Raw genomic sequence first — 22,841 nt, 5'->3', positions numbered from 1 at the left:
ATCAGCAGTGTGATGGGAGGAGACTCTGCTATAGTCAGCTGTGTGATGAGAGGAGACTGCTATAGTCAGCTGAGTGATGGGAGGAGACTGCTATAGTCAGCTGTGTGATGGGAAGAGACTCTGCTATAGTCAGCTGTGTGATGGGAAGAGACTCTGCTATAGTCAGCTGTGTGATGGGAGGAGACGCTGCTATAGTCAGCTGTGTGATGGGAGGAGACTGCTATAGTCAGCTGTGTGATGAGAGGAGACTGCTATAGTCAGCAGTGTGATGAGAGGAGACTGCTATAGTCAGCAGTGTGATGAGAGGAGACTGCTATAGTCAGCTGTGTGATGGGAGGAGACTCTGCTATAGTCAGCTGTGTGATGAGAGGAGACTCTGCTATAGTCAGCTGTGTGATGAGAGGAGACTCTGCTGTAGTCAGCTGTGTGATGAGAGGAGACTGCTATAGAGTCCTCATTGTCAACTAAAAAGCCCAGACTGAACTGAAGCAGAATACACAGGGCTCTGACACCCACCCACTCCACAGGGCTCTGACACCCACCCACTCCACAGTGCTCTGACACCCACCCACTCCACAGTGCTCTGACACCCACCCACTCCACAGTGCTCTGACACCCACCCACTCCACAGTGCTCTGACACCCACCCACTCCACAGTGCTCTGACACCCACCCACTCCACAGTGCTCTGACACCCACCCACTCCACAGTGCTCTGACACCCACCCACTCCACAGGGCTCTGACGACACCCACCCACTCCACAGGGCTCTGACGACACCCACCCACTCCACAGGGCTCTGACGACACCCACCCACTCCACTGGGCTCTGACGACACCCACCCACTCCACTGGGCTCTGACGACACCCACCCACTCCACTGGGCTCTGACGACACCCACCCACTCCACAGGGCTCTGACGACACCCACCCATTATGTGGTCACTAGTTCGGTGGTTCTACCGTGGGTTCCTCTCCAGACGTCACTAGCTAGGTGGTTCTACCGTGGGTTCCTCTCCAGACGTCACTAGCTAGGTGGTGTTACCGTGGGTTCCTCTCCAGACGTCACTAGCTAGGTGGTGTTACCGTGGGTTCCTCTCCAGACGTCACTAGCTAGGTGGTGTTACCGTGGGTTCCTCTCCAGACGTCACTAGCTAGATGGTGTTACCGTGGGTTCCTCTCCAGACGTCACTAGCTAGGTGGTGTTAGGGTTCCTCTCCAGACGTCACTAGCTAGGTGGTGTTACAGTGGGTTCCTCTCCAGACGTCACTAGCTAGATGGTGTTACCGTGGGTTCCTCTCCAGACGTCACTAGCTAGGTGGTGTTACCGTGGGTTCCTCTCCAGACGTCACTAGCTAGGTGGTGTTACAGTGGGTTCCTCTCCAGACGTCACTAGCTAGGTGGTTCTACAGTGGGTTCCTCTCCAGACGTCACTAGCTAGGTGGTGTTACAGTGGGTTCCTCTCCAGACGTCACTAGCTAGGTGGTGTTACCGTGGGTTCCTCTCCAGACGTCTCTAGCTCGGTGGTTCTACAGTGGGTTCCTCTCCAGACGTCACTAGCTAGGTGGTGTTACCGTGGGTTCCTCTCCAGACGTCACTAGCTAGGTGGTGTTACCGTGGGTTCCTCTCCAGACGTCACTAGCTAGGTGGTGTTACCGTGGGTTCCTCTCCAGACGTCACTAGCTAGGTGGTGTTACAGTGGGTTCCTCTCCAGACGTCACTAGCTAGGTGGTGTTACCGTGGGTTCCTCTCCAGACGTCTCTAGCTAGGTGGTTCTACCGTGGGTTCCTCTCCAGACGTCACTAGCTAGGTGGTTCTACCGTGGGTTCCTCTCCAGACGTCACTAGCTAGATGGTTCTACCGTGGGTTCCTCTCCAGACGTCACTAGCTAGGTGGTGTTACCGTGGGTTCCTCTCCAGACGTCACTAGCTAGGTGGTTCTACCGTGGGTTCCTCTCCAGACGTCACTAGCTAGATGGTTCTACCGTGGGTTCCTCTCCAGACGTCACTAGCTAGGTGGTGTTACCGTGGGTTCCTCTCCAGACGTCACTAGCTAGGTGGTTCTACCGTGGGTTCCTCTCCAGACGTCACTAGCTAGGTGGTTCTACCGTGGGTTCCTCTCCAGACGTCACTAGCTAGATGGTGTTACCGTGGGTTCCTCTCCAGACGTCACTAGCTAGGTGGTTCTACCGTGGGTTCCTCTCCAGACGTCACTAGCTAGGTGGTTCTACAGTGGGTTCCTCTCCAGACGTCACTAGCTAGATGGTGTTACCGTGGGTTCCTCTCCAGACGTCACTAGCTAGATGGTGTTACCGTGGGTTCCTCTCCAGACGTCACTAGCTAGGTGGTGTTACCGTGGGTTCCTCTCCAGACGTCACTAGCTAGGTGGTGTTACAGTGGGTTCCTCTCCAGACGTCACTAGTTAGATGGTTCTACCGTGGGTTCCTCTCCAGACGTCACTAGCTAGGTGGTGTTACCGTGGGTTCCTCTCCAGACGTCACTAGCTAGGTGGTGTTACCGTGGGTTCCTCTCCAGACGTCACTAGCTAGGTGGTGTTACAGTGGGTTCCTCTCCAGACGTCACTAGCTAGGTGGTGTTACCGTGGGTTCCTCTCCAGACGTCACTAGCTAGGTGGTGTTACAGTGGGTTCCTCTCCAGACGTCACTAGTTAGATGGTTCTACCGTGGGTTCCTCTCCAGACGTCACTAGCTAGATGGTGTTACCGTGGGTTCCTCTCCAGACGTCACTAGCTAGGTGGTTCTACAGTGGGTTCCTCTCCAGACGTCACTAGCTAGGTGGTGTTACCGTGGGTTCCTCTCCAGACGTCACTAGCTAGGTGGTTCTACCGTGGGTTCCTCTCCAGACGTCTCTAGCTAGGTGGTTCTACCGTGGGTTCCTCTCCAGACGTCACTAGCTAGGTGGTGTTACCGTGGGTTCCTCTCCAGACGTCACTAGCTAGGTGGTGTTACCGTGGGTTCCTCTCCAGACGTCACTAGTTAGATGGTTCTACCGTGGGTTCCTCTCCAGACGTCACTAGCTAGGTGGTGTTACCGTGGGTTCCTCTCCAGACGTCACTAGCTAGGTGGTGTTACCGTGGGTTCCTCTCCAGACGTCACTAGCTAGGTGGTTCTACCGTGGGTTCCTCTCCAGACGTCACTAGCTAGGTGGTTCTACAGTGGGTTCCTCTCCAGACGTCACTAGCTAGGTGGTGTTACCGTGGGTTCCTCTCCAGACGTCACTAGCTAGGTGGTGTTACAGTGGGTTCCTCTCCAGACGTCACTAGCTAGGTGGGAGTGGGTTCCTCTCCAGACGTCACTAGCTAGGTGGTTCTACCGTGGGTTCCTCTCCAGACGTCACTAGCTAGGTGGTGTTACCGTGGGTTCCTCTCCAGACGTCACTAGCTAGGTGGTGTTACCGTGGGTTCCTCTCCAGACGTCACGAGCTAGGTGGTGTTACCGTGGGTTCCTCTCCAGACGTCACTAGCTAGGTGGTGTTACCGTGGGTTCCTCTCCAGACGTCACTAGCTAGGTGGTGTTACCGTGGGTTCCTCTCCAGACGTCACTAGCTAGGTGGTGTTACCGTGGGTTCCTCTCCAGACGTCACTAGCTAGGTGGTTCTACCGTGGGTTCCTCTCCAGACGTCACTAGCTAGGTGGTGTTACCGTGGGTTCCTCTCCAGACGTCACTAGCTAGGTGGTGTTACCGTGGGTTCCTCTCCAGACGTCACTAGCTAGGTGGTTCTACAGTGGGTTCCTCTCCAGACGTCTCTAGCTAGGTGGTTCTACAGTGGGTTCTTCTCCAGACGTCACTAGCTAGATGGTTCTACCGTGGGTTCCTCTCCAGACGTCTCTAGCTAGGTGGTTCTACAGTGGGTTCCTCTCCAGACGTCACTAGCTAGATGGTTCTACCGTGGGTTCCTCTCCAGACGTCACTAGCTAGGTGGTGTTACCGTGGGTTCCTCTCCAGACGTCACTAGCTAGGTGGTTCTACCGTGGGTTCCTCTCCAGACGTCACTAGCTAGATGGTTCTACCGTGGGTTCCTCTCCAGACGTCACTAGCTAGGTGGTGTTACCGTGGGTTCCTCTCCAGACGTCACTAGCTAGGTGGTTCTACCGTGGGTTCCTCTCCAGACGTCACTAGCTAGGTGGTTCTACAGTGGGTTCCTCTCCAGACGTCACTAGCTAGATGGTGTACCGTGGGTTCCTACCGTCACTAGCTAGATGGTTCCGTGGGTTCTCCAGACGTCACTAGCTAGGTGGTGTTACCGTGGGTTCCTCTCCAGACGTCACTAGCTATGGTGGTGGTGTCTACAGTGGGTTCCTCTCCAGACGTCACTAGCTAGATGGTGTTACCGTGGGTTCCTCTCCAGACGTCACTAGCTAGGTGGTGTTACCGTGGGTTCCTCTCCAGACGTCACTAGCTAGGTGGTGTTACAGTGGGTTCCTCTCCAGACGTCACTAGGTGGTGTTCCACCGTAGGGGTTCCTCTCCAGACGTCACTAGCTAGATGGTGTTACAGTGGGTTCCTCTCCAGACGTCACGAGCTAGGTGGTGTTACCGTGGGTTCCTCTCCAGACGTCACTAGCTAGGTGGTGTTACAGTGGGTTCCTCTCCAGACGTCACTAGCTAGGTGGTGTTACCGTGGGTTCCTCTCCAGACGTCACTAGCTAGGTGGTGTTACCGTGGGTTCCTCTCCAGACGTCACTAGCTAGGTGGTTCTACAGTGGGTTCCTCTCCAGACGTCACTAGCTAGGTGGTGTTACCGTGGGTTCCTCTCCAGACGTCACTAGCTAGGTGGTGTTACCGTGGGTTCCTCTCCAGACGTCACTAGCTAGGTGGTGTTACCGTGGGTTCCTCTCCAGACGTCACTAGCTAGATGGTGTTACCGTGGGTTCCTCTCCAGACGTCACTAGCTAGGTGGTTCTACAGTGGGTTCCTCTCCAGACGTCACTAGCTAGGTGGTGTTACCGTGGGTTCCTCTCCAGACGTCACTAGCTAGGTGGTTCTACCGTGGGTTCCTCTCCAGACGTCTCTAGCTAGGTGGTTCTACCGTGGGTTCCTCTCCAGACGTCACTAGCTAGGTGGTGTTACCGTGGGTTCCTCTCCAGACGTCACTAGCTAGGTGGTGTTACCGTGGGTTCCTCTCCAGACGTCACTAGTTAGATGGTTCTACCGTGGGTTCCTCTCCAGACGTCACTAGCTAGGTGGTGTTACCGTGGGTTCCTCTCCAGACGTCACTAGCTAGGTGGTGTTACCGTGGGTTCCTCTCCAGACGTCACTAGCTAGGTGGTTCTACCGTGGGTTCCTCTCCAGACGTCACTAGCTAGGTGGTTCTACAGTGGGTTCCTCTCCAGACGTCACTAGCTAGGTGGTGTTACCGTGGGTTCCTCTCCAGACGTCACTAGCTAGGTGGTGTTACAGTGGGTTCCTCTCCAGACGTCACTAGCTAGGTGGTTCTACCGTGGGTTCCTCTCCAGACGTCACTAGCTAGGTGGTTCTACCGTGGGTTCCTCTCCAGACGTCACTAGCTAGGTGGTGTTACCGTGGGTTCCTCTCCAGACGTCACTAGCTAGGTGGTGTTACCGTGGGTTCCTCTCCAGACGTCACTAGCTAGGTGGTGTTACCGTGGGTTCCTCTCCAGACGTCACTAGCTAGGTGGTTCTACAGTGGGTTCCTCTCCAGACGTCACGAGCTAGGTGGTTCTACCGTGGGTTCCTCTCCAGACGTCACTAGCTAGGTGGTTCTACCGTGGGTTCCTCTCCAGACGTCACTAGCTAGGTGGTTCTACAGTGGGTTCCTCTCCAGACGTCACGAGCTAGGTGGTGTTACCGTGGGTTCCTCTCCAGACGTCACTAGCTAGGTGGTTCTACCGTGGGTTCCTCTCCAGACGTCACTAGCTAGGTGGATTTACTCTAAAGGACTTTGACAACTGCTGATGTATAAAGGGGCTTTAAAAATACACTTGATTGAGTGATTTGCTTGTGTGTTCCTCTCCAGGCCTGCGGGGGGCAATGGCGTTTGCCCTGGCTATCCGGGACACAGCTACCTACGCCCGTCAGATGACGTTCACCACCACCCTCCTCATCGTCTTCTTCACCGTCTGGGTGTTTGGAGGAGGGACCACCCCCATGTTGTCATGGCTACACATAAGGTAAGATAGATGTGTGGGTGTTTGGAGGAGGGACCACCCCCATGTTGTCATTGCTACACACAGAATAACCTCTCTCCTTCACTTCTATTTCTGTGTGTGCGTCCCAAATGGCACCCTATTCCCTATATAGTGCACTACTATAGACCAGAACCCTATTCCCTATATAGTGCACTACTTTAGACCAGAGCCCTATTCCCTATGTAGTGCACTACTTTAGACCAGAGCCCTATTTCCTATATAGTGCACTACTTTCGACCAGAACCCTATTCCCTATATAGTGCACTACTTTAGACCAGAGCCCTATTCCCCTATATAGTGCACTACTTTAGACCAGAGCCCTATTCCCTATATAATGCACTACTTTAGACCAGAGCCCTATTCCCTATATAGTGCACTACTTTAGACCAGAGCCCCCATTCCCCTATTCACTCTGTTCATCTGTCCTTTTTAAATATGATTACAATGATTTGTTTGTTATGTAATTCCAGTTCTCTCATTGCGGTTTGGTGAGGGTGAGACAGTCTGTGTGGTTCGGTGAGGGTGAGTCTGTGTGGTGTTACCCAGAAGGTGGGGCCAGAGAGCCCTACAGCAGCTTCACCCATTGGCCCAAATCTTTACACCTCCATCCAAATCAAATCAAATCAAATTTTATTTGTCACATACACATGGTTAGCAGATGTTAATGCGAGTGTAGCGAAATGCTTGTGCTTCTAGTTCCGACAATGCAGTAATAACCAACAAGTAATCTAACTAACAATTCCTAAACTACTGTCTTATACACAGTGTAAGGGGATAAAGAATATGTACATAAGGATATATGAATGAGTGATGGTACAGAGCAGCATAGGCAAGATACAGTAGATGGTATCGAGTACAGTATATACATATGAGATGAGTATGTAAACAAAGTGGCATAGTTAAAGTGGCTAGTGATACATGTATTACATAAGGATGCAGTCGATGATATAGAGTACAGTATATACGTATGCATATGAGATGAATAATGTAGGGTAAGTAACATTATATAAGGTAGCATTGTTTAAAGTGGCTAGTGATATATTTACATCATTTCCCATCAATTCCCATTATTAAAGTGGCTGGAGTTGTGTCAGTGTGTTGGCAGCAGCCACTCAATGTTAGTGGTGGCTGTTTAACAGTCTGATGGCCTTGAGATAGAAGCTGTTTTTCAGTCTCTCGGTCCCAGCTTTGATGCACCTGTACTGACCTTGCCTTCTGGATGATAGCGGGGTGAACAGGCAGTGGCTCAGGTGGTTGATGTCCTTGATGATCTTTATGGCCTTCCTGTAACATCGAGTGGTGTAGGTGTCCTGGAGGGCAGGTAGTTTGCCCCCGGTGATGCGTTGTGCAGACCTCACTACCCTCTGGAGAGCCTTACGGTTGAGGGCGGAGCAGTTGCCGTACCAGGCGGTGATACAGCCCGCCAGGATGCTCTCGATTGTGCATCTGTAGAAGTTTGTGAGTGCTTTTGGTGACAAGCCGAATATCTTCAGCCTCCTGAGGTTGAAGAGGCGCTGCTGCGCCTTCTTCACGATGCTGTCTGTGTGAGTGGACCCATTCAGTTTGTCTGTGATGCGTATGCCGAGGAACTTAAAACTTGCTACTCTCTCCACTACTGTTCCATCGATGTGGATAGAGGGGTGTTCCCTCTGCTGTTTCCTGAAGTCCACAATCATCTCCTTAGTTTTGTTGACGTTGAGTGTGAGGTTATTTTCCTGACACCACACTCCGAGGGCCCTCACCTCCTCCCTGTAGGCCGTCTCGTCGTTGTTGGTAATCAAGCCTACCACTGTTGTGTCGTCCGCAAACTTGATGATTGAGTTGGAGGCGTGCGTGGCCACGCAGTCGTGGGTGAACAGGGAGTACAGGAGAGGGCTCAGAACGCACCCTTGTGGGGCCCCAGTGTTGAGGATCAGCGGGGAGATGTTGTTACCTACCCTCACCACCTGGGGGCGGCCCGTCAGGAAGTCCAGTACCCAGTTGCACAGGGCGGGGTCGAGACCCAGGGTCTCGAGCTTGATGACGAGCTTGGAGGGTACTATGGTGTTGAATGCCGAGCTGTAGTCGATGAACAGCATTCTCACATAGGTATTCCTCTTGTCCAGATGGGTTAGGGCAGTGTGGTTGAGATTGCATCGTCTGTGGACCTATTTGAGCGGTAAGCAAATTGGAGTGGGTCTAGGGTGTCAGGTAGGGTGGAGGTGATATGGTCCTTGACTAGTCTCAAAGCACTTCATGATGACGGAAGTGAGTGCTACGGGGCGGTAGTCGTTTAGCTCAGTTACCTTAGCTTTCTTGGGAACAGGAACAATGGTGGCCCTCTTGAAGCATGTGGGAACAGCAGACTGGTATAGGGATTGATTGAATATGTCCGTAAACACACCAGCCAGCTGGTCTGCGCATGCTCTGAGGGCGCGGCTGGGGATGCCGTCTGGGCCTGCAGCCTTGCGAGGGTTAACGCGTTTAAATGTTTTACTCACCTCGGCTGCAGTGAAGGAGAGACCGCATTTTCCGTTGCAGGCAGTGTCAGTGGCACTGTATTGTCCTCAAAGCGGGCAAAAAAGTTATTTAGTCTGCCTGGGAGCAAGACATCCTGGTCCGTGACTGGGCTGGAGTTCTTCCTGTAGTCCGTGATTGACTGTAGACCCTGCCACATGCCTCTTGTGTCTGAGCCGTTGAATTGGGATTCTACTTTGTCTCTGTACTGACGCTTAGCTTGTTTGATAGCCTTACGGAGGGAATAGCTGCATTGTTTTGTATTCAGTCATGTTACCATACACCTTGCCCTGATTGAAAGCAGTGGTTCGCGCTTTCAGTTTCACGCGAATGCTGCCATCAATCCAAGGTTTCTGGTTAGGGAATGTTTTAATCGTTGCTATGGGAACGACATCTTCAACGCACGTTCTAATGAACTCGCACACCGAATCAGCGTATTCGTCAATGTTGTTATTTGCCGCAATACAAAACATGTCCCAGTCCACGTGATGGAAGCAGTCTTGGAGTGTGGAGTCAGCTTGGTCGGACCAGCGTTGGACAGACCTCAGCGTGGGAGCTTCTTTTTTTAGCTTTTGTCTGTAGGCAGGTATCAGCAAAATGGAGTCGTGGTCAGCTTTTCCGAAAGGGGGGCGGGGCAGGGCCTTATATGCGTCGCGGAAGTTAGAGTAACAGTGATCCAAGGTTTTTCCGCCCCTGGTTGCGCAATCGATATGCTGATAAAATTTAGGGAGTCATGTTTTCAGATTAGCCTTGTTAAAATCCCCAACAACAATGAATGCAGCCTCCGGATAAATGGTTTCTAGTTTGCAAAGAGTTAAATAGTTCGTTCAGAGCCATCGATGTGTCTGCTTGGGGGGGGATATATACGGCTGTGATTATAATCGAAGAGAATTCTCTTGGTAGATAATGCGGTATACATTTGATTGTGAGGAATTCTAAATCAGGTGAACAGAAGGATTTGAGTTCCTGTATGTTTCTTTCATCGCACCATGCCTCGTTAGCCATAAGGCATACACCCCCACCCCTCTTCTTACCAGAAAGGTGTTTGTTTCTGTCGGCGCGATGCGTGGAGAAACCCGTTGGCTGCACCGCTTCGGATAGCGTCTCTCCAGTGAGCCATGTTTCCGTGAAGCACAGAATGTTAGTCTCTGATGTCCCTCTGGAATGCTACCCTTGCTCGGATTTCATCAACCTTGTTGTCAAGAGACTGGACATTGGCAAGAAGAATGCTAGGAAGTGGGGCACGATGTGCCCGTCTCCGTAGTCTGACCAGAAGACCGCCACGTTTCCCTCTTTTTCGGAGTCGTTTTTTTGGGTCGCTGCATGCGATCCATTCCGTTGTCCTGTTTGTAAGGCAGAACACAGGATCCGCGTCGCGACAAACATATTCTTGGTCGTACTGATGGTGAGTTGACGCTGATCTTATATACAGTAGTTCTTCTCGACTGTATGTAATAAAACCTAAGATGACCTGGGGTACTAATGTAAGAAATAACACGTAAAAAAAACAAAACACTGCATACAGCCCTCTAGGTGGCAGTACAGCCCTCTAGGTACAGCCCTCTAACCACCACTGTAGTTCCCCCTAACTGTCACCATGGGAACTGCTGGGAGAGTGGAAAGGTGCTCCTGTATAGGACAGTGTTCAGCCAGAAGTCTGTCGTACCTGACTGCAGCTCCACCTGGGGGGCTGTACTGCCACCTGGGGGGCTGTAGTACCTGCTTCTAATATTAGGGATGTCGGGCCAGGTAACTCCACCTGCTGCTCTGGGAATGGACATATTACCTGTGATGTCAAAGTCACTGTCAGAGTGAGTTGTTTGAAGAGCTTATCTAACATGACTATCTGCCTGTCTGTCATCCAGTATGGTCTGGCCAGGCCCTGGTCCATATTGATCAGAGTAAAGAGGATTATGGGTAGTGATGTGTGTTGGCAGCTGCTCATTTGAATGACTAATGCTGTCTCTGTGTGGTGTACAGACAGGGTTGATCCACAGTTTCTAAACCTGAGAGGAGCAACATGGTGAGACTCCCAAGAAGGCATGTCAAACAGACCAGGCCAGGGTTAGGAATTTAAGAAGTCCATGAGAGAAGTCAATCATTCTTCCTGAGTTATACATTATCTCGAAATTGAAAGAGACGGGCTAGATTGGAGCTAATGTTTTAAGTAGTTGCAACATGCTTGTGAATGTAAAACTGACACTTTCTTGTTAAAAACGACTTTATATCGTCCGTGCCTTTGATTTGAAGGCTTGCAAAATGTGAAGTTTGTCGCAAGTCAACCTCTAGACCCAATGATGTTTCTAGGCATGAGCTTAGCAAAGCCAACTTCGCCAAAACATCTAATGGAGAAGCAGTTTTAGCCTATCTTCATACTGTAATGTCTTTTGGTTAATCTGAGAAGTCTGTAGGGTTAACCCGGTTCACTAAAACCCATCACTATAGTGCCCAGAGTCGTGCCAAAAGGGACTATAGCATGTGTTTGGAGGAGAGAAGCCAGTCTGTTCTGGGTCATGGATCTGTGTGTGTTTGACAGTCACTGATAGCAGGCCTCCTGCCTCTCGTCACACTGACTTACTGAGCACCAGAGCAGCCAATGGTAGGGTAGGGTTAGGGAGTCTGCTGTTGGTAGGGTTAGGGAGTCTGCTGTTGGTAGGGTTAGGGAGTCTGCTGTTGGTAGGGTTAGGGAGTCTGCTGTTGGTAGGGTTAGGGAGTCTGCTGTTGGTAGGGTAGGGTTAGGGAGTCTGCTGTCGGTAGGGTAGGGTTAGGGAGTCTGCTGTCGGTAGGGTAGGGTTAGGGAGTCCGCTGTCGGTAGGGTAGGGTTAGGGAGTCTGCTGTTGGTAGGGTTAGGGAGTCTGCTGTCGGTAGGTTGGGGTTAGGGAGTCCGCTGTCGGTAGGGTAGGGTTAGGGAGTCTGCTGTTGGTAGGGTTAGGGAGTCTGCTGTTGGTAGGGTTAGGGAGTCTGCTGTTGGTAGGGTTAGGGAGTCTGCTGTTGGTAGGGTTAGGGAGTCTGCTGTCGGTAGGTTGGGGTTAGGGAGTCCGCTGTCGGTAGGGTAGGGTTAGGGAGTCTGCTGTTGGTAGGGTTAGGGAGTCTGCTGTTGGTAGGGTTAGGGAGTCTGCTGTTGGTAGGGTTAGGGAGTCTGCTGTCGGTAGGGTAGGGTTAGGGAGTCTGCTGTTGGTAGGGTTAGGGAGTCTGCTGTCGGTGGGTGGGGTTAGGGAGTCTGCTGTCGGTGGGTGGGGTTAGGGAGTCTGCTGTCGGTAGGGTAGGGTTAGGGAGTCTGCTGTCGGTAGGGTAGGGTTAGGGAGTCTGCTGTCGGTAGGGTAGGGTTAGGGAGTCTGCTGTCGGTAGGGTAGGGTTAGGGAGTCTGCTGTCGGTAGGGTAGGGTTAGGGAGTCTGCTGTCGGTAGGGTAGGGTTAGGGAGTCTGCTGTCGGTAGGGTAGGGTTAGGGAGTCTGCTGTCGGTAGGTTGGGGTTAGGGAGTCTGCTGTCGGTAGGTTGGGGTTAGGGAGTCTGCTGTCGGTAGGGTAGGGTTAGGGAGTCTGCTGTCGGTAGGGTTAGGGTAGGGTTAGGGAGTCCGCTGTCGGTAGGGTAGGGTTAGGGAGTCTGCTGTCGGTAGGTTGGGGTTAGGGAGTCTGCTGTCGGTAGGGTAGGGTTAGGGAGTCTGCTGTCGGTAGGGTAGGGTTAGGGAGTCTGCTGTCGGTAGGTTGGGGTTAGGGAGTCTGCTGTTGGTAGGGTTAGGGAGTCTGCTGTTGGTAGGGTTAGGGAGTCTGCTGTCGGTAGGGTAGGGTTAGGGAGTCTGCTGTCGGTAGGTTGGGGTTAGGGAGTCTGCTGTCGGTAGGTTGGGGTTAGGGAGTCTGCTGTCGGTAGGTTGGGGTTAGGGAGTCTGCTGTCGGTGGGTTGGGGTTAGGGAGTCTGCTGTTGGTAGGGTTAGGGAGTCTGCTGTCGGTAGGTTGGGGTTAGGGAGTCTGCTGTCGGTAGGTTGGGGTTAGGGAGTCTGCTGTCGGTAGGTTGGGGTTAGGGAGTCTGCTGTCGGTAGGTTGGGGTTAGGGAGTCTGCTGTCGGTAGGTTGGGGTTAGGGAGTCTGCTGTCGGTAGGTTGGGGTTAGGGAGTCTGCTGTCGGTAGGTTGGGGTTAGGGAGTCTGCTGTCGGTAGGTTGGGGTTAGGGAGTCTGCTGTCGGTAGGTTGGGGTTAGGGAGTCTGCTGTCGGTAGGTTGGGGTTAGGGAGTCTGCTGTCGGTAGGTTGGGGTTAGGGAGTCTGCTGTCGGTAGGTTGGGGTTAGGGAGTCTGCTGTCGGTAGGTTGGGGTTAGGGAGTCTGCTGTCGGTAGGTTGGGGTTAGGGAGTCTGCTGTCGGTAGGTTGGGGTTAGGGAGTCTGCTGTCGGTAGGTTGGGGTTAGGGAGTCTGCTGTCGGTAGGTTGGGGTTAGGGAGTCTGCTGTCGGTAGGTTGGGGTTAGGGAGTCTGCTGTCGGTAGGTTGGGGTTAGGGAGTCTGCTGTCGGTAGGTTGGGGTTAGGGAGTCTGCTGTCGGTAGGTTGGGGTTAGGGAGTCTGCTGTCGGTAGGTTGGGGTTAGGGAGTCTGCTGTCGGTAGGTTAGGGTTAGGGAGTCTGCTGTCGGTAGGTTAGGGTTAGGGAGTCTGCTGTCGGTAGGTTAGGGTTAGGGAGTCTGCTGTCGGTAGGTTGGGGTTAGGGAGTCCGCTGTCGGTAGGTTGGGGTTAGGGAGTCCGCTGTCGGTAGGGTAGGGTTAGGGAGTCCGCTGTCGGTAGGTTGGGGTTAGGGAGTCCGCTGTCGGTAGGGTAGGGTTAGGGAGTCTGCTGTCGGTAGGGTAGGGTTAGGGAGTCTGCTGTCGGTAGGGTTAGGGAGTCCGCTGTCGGTAGGGTAGGGTTAGGGAGTCCGCTGTCGGTAGGGTAGGGTTAGGGAGTCCGCTGTCGGTAGGGTAGGGTTAGGGAGTCTGCTGTCGGTAGGGTAGGGTTAGGGAGTCTGCTGTCGGTAGGGTAGGGTTAGGGAGTCTGCTGTCGGTAGGGTAGGGTTAGGGAGTCTGCTGTCGGTAGGTTGGGGTTAGGGAGTCTGCTGTCGGTAGGGTAGGGTTAGGGAGTCTGCTGTCGGTAGGGTAGGGTTAGGGAGTCTGCTGTCGGTAGGGTAGGGTTAGGGAGTCTGCTGTCGGTAGGTTAGGGTTAGGGAGTCTGCTGTCGGTAGGTTAGGGTTAGGGAGTCTGCTGTCGGTAGGTTAGGGTTAGGGAGTCTGCTGTCGGTAGGTTGGGGTTAGGGAGTCCGCTGTCGGTAGGTTGGGGTTAGGGAGTCCGCTGTCGGTAGGGTAGGGTTAGGGAGTCCGCTGTCGGTAGGTTGGGGTTAGGGAGTCCGCTGTCGGTAGGGTAGGGTTAGGGAGTCTGCTGTCGGTAGGGTAGGGTTAGGGAGTCTGCTGTCGGTAGGGTTAGGGAGTCCGCTGTCGGTAGGGTAGGGTTAGGGAGTCCGCTGTCGGTAGGGTAGGGTTAGGGAGTCTGCTGTCGGTAGGTTGGGGTTAGGGAGTCCGCTGTCGGTGGGTTAGGGAGTCCGCTGTCGGTGGGTTAGGGAGTCCGCTGTCGGTAGGGTTAGGGAGTCTGCTGTCGGTAGGGTTAGGGAGTCTGCTGTCGGTAGGTTGGGGTTAGGGAGTCTGCTGTCGGTAGGTTGGGGTTAGGGAGTCCGCTGTCGGTGGGTTAGGGAGTCTGCTGTCGGTAGGGTTAGGGAGTCTGCTGTCGGTAGGGTAGGGTTAGGGAGTCAGCTGTCGGTAGGGTAGGGTTAGGGAGTCCGCTGTCGGTAGGGTAGGGTTAGGGAGTCCGCTGTCGGTAGGGTAGGGTTAGGGAGTCTGCTGTCGGTAGGTTGGGGTTAGGGAGTCTGCTGTCGGTAGGGTAGGGTTAGGGAGTCTGCTGTCGGTAGGGTAGGGTTAGGGAGTCTGCTGTCGGTAGGTTGGGGTTAGGGAGTCTGCTGTCGGTAGGGTAGGGTTAGGGAGTCCGCTGTCGGTAGGGTAGGGTTAGGGAGTCCGCTGTCGGTAGGGTTAGGGAGTCTGCTGTCGGTAGGGTAGGGTTAGGGAGTCTGCTGTCGGTAGGTTGGGGTTAGGGAGTCTGCTGTCGGTAGGTTGGGGTTAGGGAGTCTGCTGTCGGTAGGGTAGGGTTAGGGAGTCTGCTGTCGGTAGGTTGGGGTTAGGGAGTCTGCTGTCGGTAGGTTGGGGTTAGGGAGTCTGCTGTCGGTAGGGTAGGGTTAGGGAGTCTGCTGTCGGTAGGTTGGGGTTAGGGAGTCCGCTGTCGGTGGGTTAGGGAGTCCGCTGTCGGTGGGTTAGGGAGTCCGCTGTCGGTAGGGTTAGGGAGTCTGCTGTCGGTAGGGTTAGGGAGTCTGCTGTCGGTAGGTTGGGGTTAGGGAGTCTGCTGTCGGTAGGTTGGGGTTAGGGAGTCCGCTGTCGGTGGGTTAGGGAGTCTGCTGTCGGTAGGGTTAGGGAGTCTGCTGTCGGTAGGGTAGGGTTAGGGAGTCTGCTGTCGGTAGGGTAGGGTTAGGGAGTCCGCTGTCGGTAGGGTAGGGTTAGGGAGTCCGCTGTCGGTAGGGTAGGGTTAGGGAGTCTGCTGTCGGTAGGTTGGGGTTAGGGAGTCTGCTGTCGGTAGGTTGGGGTTAGGGAGTCTGCTGTCGGTAGGGTAGGGTTAGGGAGTCCGCTGTCGGTAGGGTGGGGTTAGGGAGTCCGCTGTCGGTAGGTTGGGGTTAGGGAGTCCGCTGTCGGTAGGGTAGGGTTAGGGAGTCCGCTGTCGGTAGGGTAGGGTTAGGGAGTCTGCTGTCGGTAGGGTAGGGTTAGGGAGTCTGCTGTCGGTAGGGTAGGGTTAGGGAGTCTGCTGTCGGTAGGGTAGGGTTAGGGAGTCCGCTGTCGGTAGGGTAGGGTTAGGGAGTCCGCTGTCGGTAGGGTTAGGGAGTCCGCTGTCGGTAGGGTTAGGGAGTCTGCTGTCGGTAGGGTAGGGTTAGGGAGTCTGCTGTCGGTAGGTTGGGGTTAGGGAGTCTGCTGTCGGTAGGTTGGGGTTAGGGAGTCTGCTGTCGGTAGGGTAGGGTTAGGGAGTCTGCTGTCGGTAGGTTGGGGTTAGGGAGTCTGCTGTCGGTAGGTTGGGGTTAGGGAGTCTGCTGTCGGTAGGTTGGGGTTAGGGAGTCCGCTGTCGGTGGGTTAGGGAGTCCGCTGTCGGTGGGTTAGGGAGTCTGCTGTCGGTAGGGTTAGGGAGTCTGCTGTCGGTAGGGTTAGGGAGTCTGCTGTCGGTAGGGTTAGGGAGTCTGCTGTCGGTAGGTTGGGGTTAGGGAGTCTGCTGTCGGTAGGTTGGGGTTAGGGAGTCCGCTGTCGGTGGTTAGGGTTAGGGAGTCTGCTGTCGGTAGGGTTAGGGAGTCTGCTGTCGGTAGGGTAGGGTTAGGGAGTCTGCTGTCGGTAGGGTAGGGTTAGGGAGTCCGCTGTCGGTAGGGTAGGGTTAGGGAGTCCGCTGTCGGTAGGGTAGGGTTAGGGAGTCTGCTGTCGGTAGGGTAGGGTTAGGGAGTCTGCTGTCGGTAGGGTAGGGTTAGGGAGTCTGCTGTCGGTAGGGTAGGGTTAGGGAGTCTGCTGTCGGTAGGGTAGGGTTAGGGAGTCTGCTGTCGGTAGGGTAGGGTTAGGGAGTCTGCTGTCGGTAGGGTAGGGTTAGGGAGTCTGCTGTCGGTAGGTTGGGGTTAGGGAGTCTGCTGTCGGTAGGTTGGGGTTAGGGAGTCTGCTGTCGGTAGGGTAGGGTTAGGGAGTCTGCTGTCGGTAGGGTTAGGGTAGGGTTAGGGAGTCCGCTGTCGGTAGGGTAGGGTTAGGGAGTCTGCTGTCGGTAGGGTAGGGTTAGGGAGTCTGCTGTCGGTAGGGTAGGGTTAGGGAGTCTGCTGTCGGTAGGGTAGGGTTAGGGAGTCTGCTGTTGGTAGGGTTAGGGAGTCTGCTGTCGGTATAAAAATAAATCATGCAGGTGAGCTCAGGGTCTGGCAGCCGTGTCCCCTAGGGTAGCCTAGCCCAGACTGATCAGTGTCCTCCTCAGGTCAGCTCCAGCTGCTGTGTCTGTCTCCTTGCCAGGATTGGATCAGTGCATGTGTAGTGCACTACCCAAAACACACTCATATGTATCTGAGATGGACGCCAATTAATGCTTTACTAAGCTGAGTGATTATAAAGATTATAGCTCTCTGTCTATAATCCTTTCATCATCACAGTAGGCCCTCAAGTCTGTCTCTCTCTCTATATTACCATTACACATCAGCAAACTGAGTATAATATCCATAGACACCAGTCAGTCAGTCTGCCCACTGAGCATAATATCCACTAACACCAGTCAGTCAGTCTGCCCCACTGAGCATAATATCCACTAACACCAGTCAGTCTGCCCACTGAGCATAATATCCACTAACACCAGTCAGTCTACCCCACTGAGCATAATATCCACTAACACCAGTCAGTCAGTCTGCCCCACTGAGCATAATATCCTCTAACACCAGTCAGTCTACCCCACTGAGCATAATATCCACTAACACCAGTCAGTCTACCCCACTGAGTATAATATCCACTAACACCAGTCAGTCAGTCGACCCCACTGAGCATAATATCCATAGACACCAGTCAGTCAGTCTATCACCACGGAGCATAATATCCACTAACACCAGTCAGTCAGTCTGCCCCACTGAGCATAATATCCACTAACACCAGTCAGTCAGTCAGTCTACCCCACTGAGCATAATATCCATAGACAGCAGTCAGTCAGTCTACCCCACTGAGCATAATATCCACTAACACCAGTCAGTCAGTCAGTCTACCCCACTGAGCATAATATCCATAGACAGCAGTCAGTCAGTCTACCCCACTGAGCATAATATCCACTAACACCAGTCAGTCAGTCTGCCCCACTGAGCATAATATCCATAGACACCAGTCAGTCAGTCTACCCCACTGAGCATAATATCCACTAACACCAGTCAGTCAGTCTGCCCCACTGAGCTTAATATCCATAGACACCAGTCAGTCAGTCTACCCCACTGAGCATAATATCCATAGACACCAGTCAGTCAGTCTACCCACTGAGCACAATATCCACTAACACCAGTCAGTCAGTCTGCCCCACTGAGCATAATATCCACGAACACCAGTCAGTCAGTCTACCCCACTGAGCATAATATCCATAGACACCAGTCAGTCAGTCTACCCCACTGAGCATAATATCCATAGACACCAGTCAGTCTACCCACTGAGCATAATATCCACTAACACCAGTCAGTCAGTCTGCCCCACTGAGCATAATATCCACTAACACCAGTCAGTCAGTCTGCCCACTGAGCATAATATCCACTAACACCAGTCAGTCAGTCTACCCCACTGAGCATAATATCCACTAACACCAGTCAGTCAGTCAGCCCCACTGAGCACAATATCCACTAACACCAGTCAGTCAGTCTGCCCCACTGAGCATAATATCCACTAACACCAGTGGGATGTGACTGGGTTTATATGGGATGTGATAGTGTGACTGGGTTTATATGGGATGTGATAGTGTGACTGGGTTTATATGGGATGTGATAGTGTGACTGGGTTTATATGGGATGTGATAGTGTGACTGGGTTTATATGGGATGTGATGGTGTGACTGGGTTTATATGGGATGTGATGGTGTGACTGGGTTTATATGGGATGTGATGGTGTGACTGGGTTTATATGGTATGGGATAGTGTGACTGGGTTTATATGGGATGTGACTGGGTTTATATGGGATGTGATAGTGTGACTGGGTTTATATGGTATGGGATAGTGTGACTGGGTTTATATGGGATGTGATAGTGTGACTGGGTTTATATGGGATGTGACTGGGTTTGTATGGGATGTGACTGGGTTTATATGGGATGTGATATGGTTTATATGGGATGTGATAGTGTGACTGGGTTTATATGGGATGTGATAGTGTGACTGGGTTTATATGGGATGGGATAGTGTGACTGGGTTTATATGGGATGTGATGTGATAGGGTTTATATGGGATGTGACTGGGTTTATATGGGATGTGATAGTGTGACTGGGTTTATATGGGATGTGATAGTGTGACTGGGTTTATATGGGATGTGATAGTGTGACTGGGTTTGTATGGGATGTGACTGGGTTTATATGGGATGTGATATGGTTTATATGGGATGTGATAGTGTGACTGGGTTTATATGGGATGTGATAGTGTGACTGGGTTTATATGGGATGTGATGTGATACGGTTTATATGGGATGTGATAGTGTGACTGGGTTTATATGGGATGTGATAGTGTGACTGGGTTTATATGGGATGTGATAGTGTGACTGGGTTTATATGGGATGTGATAGTGTGACTGGGTTTATATGGTATGGGATAGTGTGACTGGGTTTATATGGTATGGGATAGTGTGACTGGGTTTATATGTGATGGGATAGTGTGACTGGGTTTATATGGGATGTGACTGGGTTTATATGGGATGTGACTGGGTTTATATGGGATGTGACTGGGTTTATATGGGATGTGACTGGGTTTATATGGGATGTGACTGGGTTTATATGGGATGTGACTGGGTTTATATGGGATGTGATATGGTTTATATGGGATGTGATAGTGTGACTGGGTTTATATGGGATGTGATAGTGTGACTGGGTTTATATGGGATGTGATAGTGTGACTGGGTTTATATGGGATGTGATAGTGTGACTGGGCTTATATGGGATGTGATAGTGTGACTGGGTTTATATTGGATGTGATGTGATACGGTTTATATGGGATGTGATAGGGTTTATATGGGATGTGATAGGGTTTATATGGGATGTGATAGGGTTTATATGGGATGTGATAGGGTTTATATGGGATGTGATAGGGTTTATATGGGATGTAACAGGGTTTATATAGGATGTAACAGGGTTTATATAGGATGTGATAGGGTTTATATAGGATGTGATAGGGTTTATATAGGATGTAACAGGGTTTATATAGGCTGTGATAGGGTTTATATAGGATGTGATAGTGTGACTGGGTTTATATAGGATGTAACAGGGTTTATATAGGATGTGATAGGGTTTATATAGGATGTGATAGGGTTTATATAGGATGTGATAGGGTTTATATAGGATGTGATAGCCTGGTTGTTGTGTGTTGACTGATTGAACTAAACCACTCATGGCTTTATGCCATAATATTTCATCCCAATCTCCATCTGGTTCCCTATTCAATGTGTGATCTGATTGGTCATAGCTCTGCTGCAGGGACCCAATCAATTTAAGCAGAGCATCCAATCAATCTGATTAAACTATATCATGTTATTGTTTCAGCACAGCAGCCAGTTGGTTAGATTATTCCACAGTTGTAGGAACATGGCATCAACCAGTAAAATGGATGACAGGTTTGTTCCCAAAACTGTGTCTGAAATGAAACCCTATTCCCTATATAGTGCCCTATGGTGGCACCCTATTCCCTATATATTGCCCTTCGGTGGCACCCTGTTCCCTATATAGTGCACTACATAGAAAATAGGGTACCATTTGGGACTGACTCTCAGTGAATCTGAACATGCACAGCGTGTGCATAGGAGGATGTTTTATTAGAGTTAGGGCAGTTAGCTGTCGTGGAAACTCTGATGTAGCAGCCAAAAGACAAGTTGAATGATTCTGATTCCCCTGTACTGAACTGGACTCTACTGGACTGATTCCTACTGGACTGATTCCTACTGGACTGAACTGGACTCTACTGAACTGGACTCTACTGAACTGGACTCTACTGGACTGATTCCTACTGAACTGGATTCTACTGAACTGGACTCTACTGAACTGGACTGATTCCTACTGAACTGGACTCGACTGAACTGGACTGATTCCTACTGGACTGATTCCTACTGGACTGATTCCTACTGGACTGATTCCTACTGGACTGGACTCTACTGGACTGGACTCTACTGGACTGGACTCTACTGGACTGGACTCTACTAGACTGATTCCTACTGGACTGATTCCTACTGAACTCTACTGGACTGATTCCTACTGGACTGATTCCTACTGGACTGATTCCTACTGGACTGAACTGATTCCTACTGGACTGGACCCTACTGGACTGGACTGTACTCGACTGGACTGATTCCTACAGTAATGTACTGGACTACTCTACTGTACTATACTCTACTGAACTGGACTCTACTGGACTACTCTACTGGACTGTATTGATTCCTACTGTACTCTACTGGACTGGGCCCTACTGGACTGGACTCTACTGGACTGGACTCTACTGGGCTGGACTGGACAAGACTCTACTGGACTGTATTGATTCCTACTGTACTCTACTGGACTGACTCCTACTGTACTGGACGCTACTCTACTGGACTGTATTGATTCCTACTGGACTCTACTGGACTGGACTCTACTGGACTGGGCTGGGCTGGACTCTGGGCTGATTCCTACTGTACTGGGCAGATTCCTACTGTAATGTACTGGACAAATTCCTACTGTAATGTACCAGCCTCTACTGGACTGGACTCTACTGGACTGAACTGACTCTTATTGTACTGGACGCTACTGTACTGGGCGCTACTCTACTGGACTGGACTGTACAGGTTTCTACTGTACTGGACTGTACTGAACTGGACTTTACTGAACTCTACTGTACTCTACTGTAGTGGACGGGACTATTCTAAACTCTACTGGACTGGACTCTACTGGACTGACTCCTACTGTACTGGACGCTACTCTAATGGACTGTATTGATTCCTACTGGACTCTACTGGACTAGACTCTGCTGTACTCTACTGGACTGATTCCTGCTGTACTGGGCTGATTCCTATTGTAACGTACTGGACTAGTTCCTACTGTAATGTACCGGCCTCTACTGGACTGGACTGAACTGACTCCTACTCTACTGGTCGCTACTCTACTGGTCGCTACTCTACTGGTCGCTACTCGACTGGACTGGACTCTACTGTACTGGACTCTACTGTACTGGACTCTACTGTACTGGACTCTACTGTACTGGACTACTGTACTACTCTACTGGACTCTACTGGACTGGACTCTACTGGACTGGACTAATGTACTGGACTGTACTGGACTACTGTACTGGACTGGACAACTGTACTGGACTCTACTGGACTACTGTACTGGACTGGACAACTGTACTGGACTCTACTGGACTACTGTACTGGACTGGACAACTGTACTGGACTGGACTGTACTGGACTAGACTACTGGACTACTGTACTGGACTGTACTGGACTACTGTACTGTACTGGACTGGACAACTACTGGACTGGACAACTACTGGACTGGACAACTACTGGACTGGACTCTACTGGACTACTGTACTCAACTCTACTGTTCTACTGGACTGGACTCGACTGGACTCTACTGGACTGTAGTTTATCATGGTCTGAGTGTCTTTAGGTGCCTTTTGACAAATTCTAAGTGGGCTGTCATGTGCCTTTTACTGAGGAGTGGCTTCTGTCTGGCCACTACCATAAAGGCCTGATTGGTGGAGTGCTGCAGAGATGGTTGTCCTTCTGGAAGGTTCTCCCACCTCCACAGAGGAACTCTGGAGCTCTGTCAGAGTGACCATCGGGTTCTTGGTCACCTCCCTGACCAAGGCCCTTCTCCCCCAATTGCTCAGTTTGGCCGGGAGGCCAGCTCTAGGAAGAGTCTTGGTGGTTCCAAACTTCTTCCATTTAAGAATGATTGAGGCCACTGTGTTCTTGGGGACCAGCTTGGGGACCAGTCTCATAATAATAAGTCTAGATAATAATAAGGTATTTGAAGTAGATAGGCATCAGGATAGATAATAATAAGGTATTTGAGGTAGATAGGCATCAGGATAGATAATAATAAGGTATTTGAGGTAGATAGGCATCAGGATAGATAATAATAAGGTATTTGAGGTAGATATGTACATGAAGGCAGGGTAAAGTGACTAGGCATCAGGATAGATAATAATAAGGCATTAGAGGTAGATATGCATCAGGATAGATAATAATAAGGTATTTGAAGTAGATAGGCATCAGGATAGATAATAATAAGGTATTTGAGGTAGATATGCATCAGGATAGATAATAATAAGGTATTTGAGGTAGATATGTACATGAAGGCAGGGTAAAGTGACTAGGCATCAGGATAGATAATAATAAGGTATTAGAGGTAGATATGCATCAGGATAGATAATAATAAGGTATTTGA

The 22,841-nt window shown here is 51.3% G+C and overlaps 2 protein-coding genes across 2 annotated transcripts in view; both read left to right on the top strand.

The window, feature by feature from the left end:
- The window catches only part of chst7 (carbohydrate (N-acetylglucosamine 6-O) sulfotransferase 7), a 205,363-nt gene that overhangs the window by 84,003 nt on the left and 98,519 nt on the right, over positions 1 to 22,841 (top strand). The gene's annotated exons all lie outside the window — the stretch shown is intronic.
- The window catches only part of slc9a7 (solute carrier family 9 member 7), a 105,305-nt gene that overhangs the window by 60,652 nt on the left and 21,812 nt on the right, over positions 1 to 22,841 (top strand). Inside the window, exon 12 of the mRNA XM_064952670.1 lies at positions 5,991 to 6,144. Within this exon, the coding sequence (XP_064808742.1) occupies positions 5,991 to 6,144 (154 nt within the window). The remainder of the gene's footprint in view (positions 1 to 5,990; positions 6,145 to 22,841) is intronic.

The sequence above is a fragment of the Oncorhynchus masou genome, chromosome 31 (assembly GCF_036934945.1).
Source record: "Oncorhynchus masou masou isolate Uvic2021 chromosome 31, UVic_Omas_1.1, whole genome shotgun sequence".
Lineage (NCBI taxonomy): Eukaryota > Metazoa > Chordata > Actinopteri > Salmoniformes > Salmonidae > Oncorhynchus > Oncorhynchus masou.
This window is presented reverse-complemented; position numbering and strand designations above follow the sequence as displayed.